The sequence below is a fragment of the Aptenodytes patagonicus genome, chromosome 6 (assembly GCF_965638725.1).
Source record: "Aptenodytes patagonicus chromosome 6, bAptPat1.pri.cur, whole genome shotgun sequence".
NCBI classification, from domain to species: Eukaryota; Metazoa; Chordata; class Aves; order Sphenisciformes; family Spheniscidae; genus Aptenodytes; species Aptenodytes patagonicus.
In genome coordinates, this window is record NC_134954.1 from 48,158,445 (window position 1) to 48,172,788 (window position 14,344).

General features: G+C 37.4%; 1 protein-coding gene across 10 annotated transcripts in view; it reads left to right on the forward strand.

Annotated features, from left to right (window-relative positions):
* PDE1A (phosphodiesterase 1A) overlaps positions 1 to 14,344 on the forward strand; it is a 187,769-nt gene that overhangs the window by 150,468 nt on the left and 22,957 nt on the right. For all 10 annotated transcript variants that reach the window (XM_076342474.1, XM_076342476.1, XM_076342473.1 and 7 more), the window contains 5 exons: positions 5,389 to 5,490; positions 5,610 to 5,730; positions 9,558 to 9,639; positions 11,053 to 11,173; positions 13,955 to 14,139. In XM_076342474.1, coding sequence (XP_076198589.1) covers positions 5,389 to 5,490; positions 5,610 to 5,730; positions 9,558 to 9,639; positions 11,053 to 11,173; positions 13,955 to 14,139 — 611 coding nt within the window. The remainder of the gene's footprint in view (positions 1 to 5,388; positions 5,491 to 5,609; positions 5,731 to 9,557; positions 9,640 to 11,052; positions 11,174 to 13,954; positions 14,140 to 14,344) is intronic.

Sequence of the window (14,344 nt, forward strand, 5' to 3'; positions counted from 1 at the left end):
ATCAGGATCATAATTGATTTGTCACAAATACTAAGACCTGTAAGACCAAAATGAACAAGTGTTAGAGATAAGACTTTCTCCATTATTAAAAAGGACATGTTATCTTTGTATATCTTTGATCGCTACATATAGCACTTATATGAGTCTTCTGTCTGGACTGTGAAGTCAGAGAGAAATGTTCTACTTCCAGGAAAGTCTCCCACTGTGAATGATGCCACCATGAATAACAAAGCTATACTCTGCTTTATTTATATTTTCACAAAACTATACATTTATGAAGGAATATGTGAATGTCAGATCAAATTTTGGTGTGGGATATGTTTACAGATGAAGGACTGTTTTACATGGTAGATTTACATGATTTTACTTATCTACATGATCAGAACACCCCTAAATAAAGCATTTATTGAATGTAAGTCTGCTGACCCTTTTGGTTTTCAATGAATTATTTTTCTGTAGCTACTCCAAAACACTTAATATTAAAGTATTATTAATTTTTTATTTAATACAAAGTGAGAGAGGAAGCATACACTTTTTCATTCTCATAAAAGATTTCTTCTCAGAGGATACTCATTTGGATTTAGTTATCATAAAGTCTGTGTTGTTAATTTAGTTCTGGAGAAAGATCTCTGGAAGTAAATTGTAAACTTCAGCAATAATTGTCATATACACCTAGATTTTCATTGCCAACATGAGTTAGCCTTGCTCTGCTTGGAACTATTTTGGACCTGATAGTTTTGGGGCTGATAGGTCTCCATGACCCTATTTTTGCTTGTCCTAGCTATTGAGTATGGAGAAAGTGATTGTGCCAGTAGACAGCCATCAGAGGCTGGTATTCTGTCTTTTAAAACCATCATTGTAGAAGGGGTAATGATTTTCAAATCTTCAGACTTGTTGCCTCGAGTATGTTTTTTTTTGAAGTGGTGGTGTTTCATATTGTGTCCTACCAGAGAATGCTTCCAGGTAGAAGAGGAGCAGATCTTCTTCAGTTGAATTTCAGTTCAGGACTGGACCAAGGATGGCTTGGAGACACTTATGTGCTTCCCCAGTCCTGGCTCATTCATCGCTGGAGACCACCATAAATGAGTATAGTTTGGGAATCCCTGCAGCAACATGCAGTTGCTCCAGCTGACAGAAATCTGGCTGTCAGCTAGTACAGTGCATCCCACTTGTTCCCTTTTGTTATATCACTGGGGAAGAGTGATAGGATGGAAACTCCTCTTTGAAAGAAAATATTTCACAACAGAAAGAGTAGCCTATGGTTTCCAGGTGTGTGAAGTTTATACATATTGCTCCAGTGGACTGCAGCAGAATAAAGGGAGGAATGTGACATATTGTCTCCACATTTCTGTAGCACAGATTGCTCGGTCTGGTCTTCCCATAGTTCTTTTTCTTTATATTATGGACCCTTTGCTCTAACTTCTGTTGCATTTCATCTCTCTGTGGTTTTTGAACCTGTGATAAACTACCACGTTCCTTCCGAAGTTGCTCAATCACGGACTAGGTGTGTTTGCACTTGCTTTTCAATATCCTCTCACTACAACCCAATTTGGATTTCCTGGAGGATTTTATTTTAGTTTTTTGAATTTTGTTTGTATACAGTGGCTGCACAGATCCAGTCCACTACTATACGCAGCCACTTTGAAGTTGGTGGGATTTGGCAACCAGAGAAAGTAGAATTTATGGTCTCTTGTTGGGGCTATTCAGTACAACTTAGAAGAGATGTATGAACTGACTAATAAGCTCAAGCAACTAAATGAGGACACTCAGTTCCATGTTTTGTCACTTAGCTAGGCAATTGCAGTCTGTACTTTCAAACAAACTGGTAACTTCCAAAGTGCCAGTCTGAGAACCTGCACAACCTGTTGAAGTCTTATACTTAATTTAGAGGGTCAGTCATGGAAATGATGGTTTCCTGGTATTTGTTTCTAATATCCAAAAATACCTGTTACCCTGTCATCAGATACGGTTGTTCATTGGTACAATGACAGATCTGTTAGCCACTTAAAAGAAGCTCTTCAATTTTCTAATTATTACTACAGTGAACTTCTTGGTTCTATACTGAAATTCATGCTGTTAGACTAACAGTTTTGAAGTTTGCACTGAATCAAATTGGCAGCAAATTGAAATGATAATTTGTTCAACTTTTTAATGTACTTCCTGGCACTTATTAATTTCTTGACTACTGTCAGATCTGTTTTCTTGAGTTGCAGCAATTTCTTTTTTTTTAAATTTAATACCCCTGCCTATTTAAGCTGTGGTTCTGCTAATTATTTCAGCAAGATGAAGCAAAGTGACTGAGAATGACTTTATAGTATTACATTTTCTTTTCCACATGTTAACGTTAAGAAGATAAATGCGCTAATAAACTGTCAGCTTCAATTAAGTTTAAAACATAGGGTTTGGGTCTGAGCAGGGAAACACTGCCAGCATTCTGATGAGGATGTCCTTTGTGGATAACGCATGTGACATTCATAGTCTTTTCTCACCCTTTTCTCAACTCTGAAAATATATTCCACTCTTCCATATTGTCTTGTTTCTCTCACTTAGCACCCCTAAATAACTAAAGAGGGATCCCTTTTTGTCCCCCTTTCTCCTTTGATTTGCCAGGCTTCTGGTGTTTTAGCACCGCATGTGTTATGTCAACAGTTATAGGTCGTCAGGCGGTATTGATGTCTCAAACCATTCCAGTCATAAGGCATACGTTGATATATTGCCTGATTATATAAAAAAGACTAAAAAACAATGTGCATTATATACAATGCATAATGATCAGCTTTTCTTTCACAACTTCCCTTGGGAGTCTTCTGTCTGAGGAAAGCAGGATTGCTATAACTTGCAAGATGAACCTTATGTCTTCAGTTCGCAACTTGCTTTTGCTGATCTTACCCTGTTCCTGGATTTTCTCATTAGTTTCCCGCTGACTAAATGTCTTTGTCATGGACAGATCCAGGTAAACCTGGTTTCTGTTTATTGGTTAACTACTTTTCCGAGAAATCCAGTGCCATTCCTTGTCTCTTGTTTATTACAGCATTATTCATGTCATTTTTTCACATCATCTTGCATCTATTGTTTTATAGTATTCTATCTATAGGACATATGGATATAGGGAGGGTCAAGAAAGGATGACAGCACAGTTTACTTAAGAAAAGTGGAGACTGCATACTCAAAACCAGTAATCTTCCAATTGTGGGCCCCAAAAAACCGCTATGAGCCAAAAGTGAATACTGTTACCACTTCCCATCATAGAACTAAAGATGGCAACGCCTACTTTTTGCTGTGGTAGCATGATCAATGCTAACTCTATTATCCCGATGCCTGTAGCTGTGGACTGCTTAATGAAGTGGGCAGAGATTTCTGTCCAGGAGTTACCTATGAGACCAGCTGAGGTCTCCTTCAGTATGGAAGCTGAGAGGGTCTTTTTTCCCTGGGAAATGGTTTGGGAATGGTTTAAGTCCAAGAGTAATCTTCTGTGCAATGGTAGTAGACTGAGCATTCGTAGCTCTCATAAAGCTTTATTTAACATTTTCCTGTCACTTCCGAATTTTCCATCTCCCTATTGATGATGGATGGGGGCACAGGCAGGAAACAACCACGGGCTGTGGGTGGAGAGCCTCCTTTTTGCTGTTAAGCAGCTTTTTAGTGGCCTGAAATCTTCAGAAGTGTGTGAGGAGGACAGTGCTACATTGGTTGATCCTTATTTGGGTGATGGAGGTAAGAATTAGGGCTTGTCTCCTGCCATCACAGTGTGAATCTACTGGAAGCAGTGTTCTGCTTTTCTGTGTGTCTTGGGTAGTAGGGGTGGGCTTATTTCTGATTACTCTTAAAAGTTCAGACACGGAAAGTTCCTAGGAAAATCTCCCATAGAAAGGGGAAGTGATAATTATTTCAGTCTTACAAACAACAGGGTTTAACAATAAAGAGCCCTCAGTTTTCATGCAGTTAGCTGGTTTTTTTTTTCTTTGTTTTTTTTTTTTTTTCTAATGGGTTTGGCTGTGTTTGAAGGGTACAGATTCAAAGCAACGTGGAGGAGGAACAGTTGGGAGGCAAATTAATTAGTATCTTATTATGAGGTCAGATAAAATAAGGCATTTTCTAAACACAAATTGCTATGGCTGCATATTATTGAGTAGAAGTGAGAGGATTGAGTCTTTATCCAGTTACATCAAAGCAAATCAGGAATAAATACACAAAAATCAATGAGGACAATCAGCTTAAATATGCAATTAATTTGGCTCAAAAGCAATATCTTGATAGTTTTTATAACAAACTATTCTAACAGCCCTAAAGAAAACTGCAATTTACCTCTTTAAAACATAGTCTTTTGAAAAAAATGCATTGTTAAGTAAATCAAAGATATGAATACAATATGAAAGATCAGTGAGAATGACTAAAGTAGGATTCTACTGTTGTAATTGTTACTTGGACATCCCTTAAGATTGGGAGTGTGCTCATGAAGATATATGCTACATAATCAAAGATTTAATGTGGTGAATTGTACCTGATAAACACATAAGCAACACTCTTGCACATAAATCCTCCTAGGCCATTTAAAAAGCATGTAAATAAAGACCCAGTAGACTCCTACACGGTCTATATACAATCCTTCTACATCGAGGAAACAGAATTTTCCAAATCAGTAATTATTTGTGACAAAATTAATGTACTTTCATATACAATGAGAATTAATACACTTTCTTACATGATTCATGTTTTACTATTTTCGTATTCATTTAATAGAAAGCTGATGGACAAGCCAACATCTCTGACCATAATACCAAGATATAGATAAACTATAAATCCTGAACTTGTTCTGATTCATGAAATAGGCATTAAGGTATTTTTGAGATGAAGGGTAGTTTGTCGTGATGTTCATATATTGGTATAATGTTGATAGTGTTTCACATGTCATACTTCTTGCTCTTCTGAGTGTTTCCACAGCCTTCTTCCTAGGTTTAGTGTTATGCCTGCTCTGCACTAATATGGGGGTGGTAATAAAAGACACAAATATATCCTCTTGTGTGGTGGTAAGCCCAGAGACCGACTGGTTTTTTGAATACTCTACTGTTGGAAAAATAAGGAAAGACTTATAATGGGTGACAGAACTGCATGTAATTTTAGTTTATACACTAGAAAAGAGGAATTACAAAACAGTGTGACTCTGAAACAATGATCGCAGAATGCATTTTCTGAAGTACATTGCTTTCACAGAATCCCTTTAGGATACAAAGTTCAAGTTGTTAATAATTTATTTAAATGCTTTTTAAAACATAATATAACCCATGATGTTGTTTAGAAAGTTATAAATTAACAAGTACTGCTTAAACAAATGTACCATACATAGAATAAATGAATTGTAATCAGTCATTTGCTTTTAATTATTCTTAGGGAGTTGCGTAGCTTGGTCATTGAGATGGTCTTGTCTACAGATATGTCGGGTCATTTTCAACAAATTAAAACGATGCGACATACTCTACAGCAGACAGAGGGGTAGGTTATTTTCCATTCTGTTCATTATCTATAGTCTTTCAATGAGCTCATGTACAAGAAAAGAATTTAAATAGTTGCTTTTGTTTTGAGATAATTGGAGCATTTCCTTGAATTGACAGGGTAGACAAAGCCAAAGCCATGTCTTTGATTCTACATGCAGCAGACATAAGCCATCCAGCAAAATCCTGGGAACTGCACTACCGGTGGACCATGGCCCTGATGGAAGAATTTTTTCGACAGGTGCCATTTTAAAAATCTTTTAATAAATCTAGTTCAAGAAGCAATGGTTACACAACTAAATCTTTTCATAAGTCTACCAACAAGGATGCCGTTGGTTGTGATTGACAAGCATAGTCAGTAGTATATATTCCTTGCTCTTCGTACATACTACTGACATTAATTCAACTTTTATGTGCGTGAATAAGGTGAAATTGTCATAGCCTTATATCTATTTCAGCTGATAACAGGATTCTGAGTGTTGTAGCATTTTTTGTCTTTCAATAATAATATAACCTGTCAAGCTGTTTTCATTCTGTAGACAGAGATTTATATATGCTTTGAGTTAAAAAGAAGCACCAGCAGGGTAGGATGAGGGACTTGAAAATATGAAGAGTTCATGTTCAGCAAAGAAGGCAAAAAGTTGTCTCCATTTCACGTTTCAGAAAGCCTTCCTATTTCTTTTCCTTGCCAGTGCTTGCCATGCATATGCCACATAGATCTGAAGGTTTTGCTTTCATAACAGCCTGATCCAAAGCCAGAGGTTAGATGGTTTCATCCTGTTAACTCTGTGGCCATATGTACTAAAACAAAAATGAAGACACACCTTTGTGAAAGTCTTTTCATTTCTGTAAGATACTGAATTCAAAGAGAAAGCTCAGTAGGTGTTGGGGTCACTGCTGCCATTTCTTTACTCACAGCAGGTGAAAAAAACCATTTCTCCAAAGGGGGAATATTCTCCCTGTAATGAATATTTGTGACCATGCACATTTTTAACATAACAGTTACTGAAGTACAATTGATAACCAAAATCCAGTTTAGGTACTGCACAGTTTCTACAGTTATACACAGGTTTTAAAAATGGTTAATACAGATAACGGAACAGTGTATGTCTTGCTCATCTTGATTGTCGTCATTTTGCTATATGCTGACATTTTCAAATCAGATGGGTCACCCTGGAAAAAGGGGTCAGAGGATAAAGAAGTCAGTATGATAAACCATGAGGTTGTTAGGCCCATCTGCCCTAGAATGTTCTTGCTCGGATCCTGGAGGTTCTTTATACAAATTCTCAGCAGGGAGCATCAGGACATCCTTGACTCTGGGCTTTGCACTGGGGAGACAGATTGGAGAGCTGGTGTCTTAATCTAAATAATGAATGGACTAAGTTTTGTGGAAATACTGAGTAGAGTCATGAGTTTGTGTCTGCTTCTGTAAATGGAAATGATGAGGATTTTGAACTTGAGAGGAAAAAGGAGGAACAGATTACCCCAGATATATTTTACTTGAAAAGGTCAGAAATGACCAACTGTAAAAACATTTTAGACACAGAGAGGCAGACTAGACAGAGCCCATGGGACAGTGAGGCAATATGTCCAGTCAAGTGGATGTAGCATTAGCAATAAACAGTACCACACTGGTCGTTGAGTGCATAGGATCAGCTAATGTTTTAGTTATTCCTTTATCCTTTCATTAGAAGAAGTAACTGGATCCCAAATAAGCTGCTCAAAGACTTCAGAAGGCATTTAACATAGAATCAAATCACCATATATGTATTTCTGCAACTCAGCAGTATAAATTGTGAAAGTCTTTCAGGCTGTAGAGGAGTGTGCAAAGAACTGAATCCCGCTTTATACGTACTACTAAGAACAGCGTGTGTGGAGTAGTTCCAACACATTTAACGTGTGATGAAGTAACTGTACATATATAAATGCACTGAGCAGTGCAGACACAGTAGGTCTCCTGCTTCCTAGATGCACTGGCTTGGTTGTGCATCCTCTGGTCTGTTGATCTGAGTGTGTGTGGCGGAAATCTCTGGGATTTCCAAATCTGTGTCAGCCAGGATGAAGTAGTCCAAATGTATACAAAACCCACTAATTCCTCCTTTTCTTTAAAAATAGTAATTCAACTACTTCTACTGCCTTATGGGAAAAAGCAGCAGAGCCTGAAACTGCTGGTGCAAAACCAATGCTTTAACAGGCAGCTTTCAAAGTAGTGAGCACCAGCAAAAAATGAACTTTCACCTCAACAAAAACTTTGTTAACTGCAGCTAACAGTTAAAATATGTGCCAGTGTTAACTTCAGGGAAAAAGCCAAGCAACGCTTTAAGATTAAAAGCAAGGACTACAGAAAGTGTGTTACAATGCCAAGGAAAATCTGAGCTACTTGTTTAAAATAGAAATACACCCACCCATCTCAAAACCTTAAAAATAAAGAAATACATAGTTCAAGGCACTCAAAGAAGTATCACAGCTCCTATAGCATTCTGCTGTCAGTCTGAATAGATCCAAAAGCACAAAAAGAGAATTTGTCCAGTGAGTTTTTTGATTTTTTTATTTAAATCTCATGAAATTCTAATGATCAATTTAAATATCAATGCTGTGTCCATTATTACAATTTACAATAGACTTAGATTTACATGACATTTAAGTATTAATTATGTATTATATTAATTGGAAAGTAATTCATAATTAGGGTAAAGAGCTGCTTAAAAACATAAAAAAATTCAAACTGATTCTGTGCTACTGTGTAATTTTCTCTTTTTTAATACCTACTTGAGGGAAGAATACAAAATTTATATTGCTTTAGAAGTCCTATATTCAACAATGGCTGAAATTGTTAGAACCACCCCAGTTTATATTATATCACAATGTGGCTCCTGCATTTACATGGAGATACCACTAGCACTGCTCCTAGTAGTAAGTGTTCATGTGTTCTTCTACACTCTGAAGTCAAATTATGAACACTTGGGCGTAAAATTTAAAGGCCATAGTGATAAAACTCTCCACTTCCACATGAAACACAATCTGTGAGCTACTTCTGTTCCTGTGGCTGAAGTGGTTTTATTGGTATTATAGTTCTAAACTTTTCCCAAATCTAATTCAATAATATATAATGAAAAGACTAAGAAAGGTTGATACTGCCCCCTTCATCCATCAGCTTCTGATGAGATTTTTGAGAAAATGTTCATGTACTGCTCCCCACTGAATGATCATGAAACAGCACTCTCCATGACTAATGTAATATGTAGAGCCATTTTACTTGAAAGACTAAGTTTTCCTATATCTATAATGTCAGTGCTTCTGGGGGCCAGGTTTGTCCAGCAACACAAATTATAGCCTCCTTTGAAAGATGTCTTCTCAGGGTTTTTTTTGCACCACCAGACTTTCTTTTTGAGCTTTTGCAAGTCAGTTGGTCTACCATGCTGAAAATGGAGATAACATCCCCCTGTCTGTTAAGACTGCTATGAAAAAACCCCTCTTTTAATGTGTTAGGTGTTGAAATATTTTCAGAACTAGGTTTGTACAAGTCATCTGAGTAATGAAATCGAGCTTGTGCTTTTTTATGGCTTCAGCAGCAGAGAGACATGCCTGCTAGTGAGAATGAGTTCAAGTCAGATCATGCCCTTGACCTGTGTAAATCCACTGAAGAAATTTTACACGTTGGATAAACGAATGTAACAGAAGGAAACACTTAGCGTTTGGCATACTGTTATAAACATGTCTAAATTCTCCAATCCCATTACATCTGGGATGAGCAGGACTAAACTGTGAATATTGAAGGACTTCATATATGTTAAATCTCATTGGCAGACGCCTTGCTTTTGAGAAGAACTTGCTTGCAATAAGTTCCTTTACATAAAAATCATCAAATGTAAGTTAGAATTTTGACTTACTTTTCCTGAAAATTTAAAGATAAATAATGAGGGTTTTTTTGCCTGTGGGTTGTTTTTATTCAGGAGTATAAGCGAACAAAGTAATCTGTTGAATAAATACTAAAAATGTTCAGATTCCTTTGTCTCTCTGTCCCTCTATCAAATATGTGCTTATAATATTAAATGTTGTTGTTTGCAGGGAGACAAGGAGGCTGCTTTAGGTCTTCAGTTTTCCCCACTCTGTGACCGCAAGTCTACTTTGGTAGCTCAGTCCCAAATAGGTAATGGCAAGTTGTGTTTTTCTTTTTCTTGTATGTGTAGGAGCACGTAAAATCATGTGGACACTTCTTATACCCATTTTGAATTTTAAATGTTGCAAATGCTGTCATATAGAAGGTGTTTCTTTGCACCTATCTGTTCACCAAACTCATATGCTCTTACAGCAGAAATGCGCTGGTCTCAGAAGACTATGAAGTTATTTCAGCACATGCAATGCCAAGGAGAGGGATTAACCAAAGTACTAGACATGAGCCCAAGTTTTACTGTACATGCTTTAGAGTTTGGTAGATCATGTCCTCAGACAGATTGACTCTTGCTCAAAAACTCACAGGTCTGTCTCTACTACAATCTGAAAGCCTGGTACCGTTTTGTAGATGCATCTCAACTTAAAGCTAATTCATACATCAGATCTCTGGACTGCAGTTAAGACTGTCAGTGTGGCAGGGTCAAACTACACAGGGTCAAGCCTCCTTGGGTTGACAAGGACCACTGCATTCTGTTCCCGTCAATCCTAACTGCAGTATGTCCTACCAATAGCTGTACCCTTCATGTGAGTGAACACAGTACTTGGGGAGAGATTCTACAGGTGACAGTGTCTTATCCTTGAACTGAAGCATGTCATCCTGTCTGATCTTGTCACTCAAAATGTCCTTTATTCCATTTCACTGGGACTTGAAAAGCAACATGCTTGAGCATCATACCTACTGCAGGAGGGAAGCTGGATCCTAGGCTGAAGCCCTGTTGCTCACCTTTGTGCTGTGTGGCATGGTTAGAGTATGAAGACATCTGGAAATCCATCGCTAGCTCATGTTTTAGCAGGTTTTTTTTCTGTTAATTGCTCAGCAGAGAATAATGCTTCATTCTCTCACTGTGTCATTCCATACCTTGATGAGCACTTTAAAATGTAAAAGACATTGTTCAGAGCTGACATCTCAGAACTGTGGGATGAATGCTGTCTCCTAAGGATATTACTTGTTCTCTTCACTGATTTGACAGAACACTCCTACACACTGTGAAATAACACTTTACCTCCACAGAATGATAAACAGCAGTTTGAAATATTAACTCCTTGGAAAGAAGATCTGAATGGTAAAAGAGACAGTATGACTTCTAGCTCCTTGGCTCAACTAGCCCTTTCTATTCAATAATTAATATTTCAAATGGTAGGTGTGTTCTGCAGTGCATAAAATTTACAAGAAAAGGCAATGAAAAGCTATAATTATTAATATCTAGTTATAACTGTACAGCTTCAGGTGTTTTTGTTTTTAGTTGTGCTTTTTTCCTCAAGATTATAGTAGTGGTATCTAGTATATTGAATCAGGACTACAGCAGAAAATCAGCCTGATATCAAGTATTTATTTTTAGGTTTGAGAGCTGTGAAAATGTAAAATCTGATGTTCTCTCTTTTTCTTCAGGTTTCATTGATTTCATAGTAGAACCAACATTTTCTCTTCTTACGGACTCAATGGAGAAAATTGTTATGCCTCTTATAGAGGAAGCATCAAAATCTGAAAGTCCTGCGTTTGGGACACCCAGGTATGAATACACTGCTTAGTTATTGAACTAACATAAACTAACATAATAATGTCATTCTCAGAATTATCGCAATTATTTTAACAGTTGGAAAAGTAACATAACTAGCTGTACAGTATTGCCACCATGTGGTGCTATGTTGTATTTGCAATATGCTATTTCTCCATTGACTGTGGACGATCGTGCATATATGTCCTGGTTTTGGCTGGGAGAGAGTTAATTTTCTTCCTAGTAGCTGGTACAGGGCTGTGTTTTGGATTTAGTAGGAGAATAATGTTGATAACACACCCATGTTTTAGTTGTTGCTAAGTAGTGCTTACACTAAATCAAAGACTTTTCAGCTTCCCATGCTCTACCGACTGAGAAGGCTGGAGGTGCACAAGAAGCTGGGAGGGGGCACAGCCAGGACAGCTGACCCAAACTGGCCAAAGGGATGTTCCACACCATGTGACATCATGCTCAGCATATAAACTGGGGGGAGTTGGCCAGGGGGCAGCGACTGCTGCTCGGGAGCTGGCTGGGCATTGGTTGGCGGGTGGTGAGCAATTGCATTGTGCATCACTTATTTTGTAGATTCTTTTATCATTATTATTATTATTATTATTATTATTATTATTATTTTCCCTTCCTTTTCTGTCCTATTAAACTGTCTTTATCTCAACCCATGAATTTTAAAAAAACCCTTTTTTTTCTGATTCTCTCCCCCATCCCAGTGGGGAGGGTGGGGAGTGAGCGAACGGCTGTGTGGTGTTTAGCTGCCTGCTGGGTTAAACCACAACAATGTAAAAAGGCAAAACCACAATAACGAGCAGAATACACACATATAAAATATAAAGTTGATTTTCTACAGCATACCTAATAACATTTTTTTTCCCTTGGACTATAATCTTTGCAATAGATTATTGAGTTCTTAGTTCTCTTATCTTGAGCCATTTTCAGTATAATTTTAATTGACAGTACCAAAAGTCACTCTTTGCTTTCTGAGAGACAATTGGAAGTGCAGGTGGTGAAGGTGGTTTCAGGTTTTTTTCTGGTTTTTATTATGCTGTAGGTCACTTTCCTTCTTCACCTTTCCATTTTAGTATTATTTGATATACACACTTGAGACAAAATTGATTCCACTTATATTCCACTTGAGAGATCTAAATACAGCATAAGCGAGATGCAGGGGGGGGTTGCCCATCAAGGTCTTGATTTCTGTATCATGATAGAAGTTGTCTATAAAACAAACTAGCTATGACAGACAATGTTATCTGAGTGACTCCACGCTGAAAGCATCGTTCAATAATCAGATGCTGCTTTTACAAATATTGCCTCTGTTACTACATTTTTTTCATTTTAAAACTGTAATTTGAGCTTTCATTGAGGCTACTAATATGATAACTCTGCAGGGCAATTTTTCATCTGCTATGCATCAGTTAGATTTTAATAGCAAAATGATGAACCTAGCTCTTTTCTGATCATGAGTTTACGTGTATTTTGGTTACTAGAAGTAAGTACAAGTTACTAGAAGTAGGTATTTATGACAGCGTTCTTAGTGTTTTGTGGAACAGTGCTAAACTAAGGCATTATTGATAACAAACTTGTTTAGCTACTCACTTCTTCACAAATGAGTGGTTAGCAGCTGCACATGATTAGTAGCTCCAGGTTTTGTTTTTGGTTGATGTTCGTGACTGAGTGGTAGATGAACAAAGGCTTATGATCCAGCAAAGTTTCCTCATGTGAGGTGGAGGATAAAGGGATTTTTTCTTAGTATGTAATCAAGGACTACACTTAGCAAGAGAGTGGACAGCCTATAGCATGATACAGAAATGTCTGAGCCAGCAGAGTTGCACAAACATTGCTGGGTGAACGCCATGAGTATACGCTATGACATTCAGTGCGGTGTCTGGAAAATATTAGAATTATAGGCTATTCTTTCCATTATATCCCATTCAACATCTCTGGAGCACATGGAAATTGAAGCTGACTCTTCTTGTGCAGTTCTCACTGATATGTTCACTGCAACTATGTTTTCTGATTAATGGAAATCCATTTGTATGCGTATTAACATCTGTCTTTGGTACCAATGAGATAAACTATGCAGCATAATCGAGTAAACAAAACCTGACATGATTAACTGTACAAGGCCAGAAATAGGTCTGATTTTTTAATCCTAAGGAAAAAAGAGAGTGCATTCTTTTTTTTCCCACCTTTACATGTATCTGCATATTCACATACAAATAATCAATTTGACTTCTACCTTACCTGACGTGTGAGGTAGCTGCAGTAGCTCTTAAGTGGATTTTAAAGCCACTGTACCAAATCCTGCTTTGACTACACTTGAAGGCATGTACCTTGAAGAGAATTTTCAGCTGAAGCTGAACTTACTTACCTGTCATACACTTTTGTGTCTTGCTTTTTTTAAATGGGTCAACAAATAACAATCAGATGTCTTTCCTGTGAGCCCCAAAGATACCATTCACTGTTCAAAAACACAGGTAAGAAGCTGCTCCAAAATGGCCACATAAACATTCTTTCAAGAACCGACTTACAAGTAATGTATTTTCAGCTATCACTTTTTTTTCAAGAATTCCCTGGAAAAAGGTCGGTAAAAATTGGTCCCAGGTTACAGCTTCGTGAGTCGAAGAAATCTCTTGTATCTTAGGCACTCTTTGGTGAAAACTATTATTTTGAGTTAGCGATTGCATGTAGGTCCTAAGGAATTTGATTCAAATTAACTGTTTGTGTATCATTAAAATTGCCTGACTGTGTTCATCATTCAGGGTTTTTTCCCTTCTGCAGCCAAAATAGTTTGGGAGCAGTAAGCAATGTTGAAGCACAAAGACGACCCAGTTTTAAAAATACAAGTGATGGAGGGACTCACACAGAAAATTCTCTAGCAACTGTAGACCTAACGAGCTTTAAGGACAACTTGATGAAGATCATTCAAGCAAACAAAGAAAGATGGAAAGAATTAGCAGTAGAAGGTATGATATAGTAAGGTGGAATGTTTTTATAGGTTACTCCCTAAGATCTCCCCTACTTTCATTTTTTAATTTCCTTCAACCTATACAAATATGTAGTTGTCTTGTATTCATATATTTTATGTCTTAATGTTTGTTTAGATGGTCCTGTTTTGCTCTCCCGGGAGGTATAAAGAGGTGTAGGTGGTCAGGCAATGAGAGGAAATCT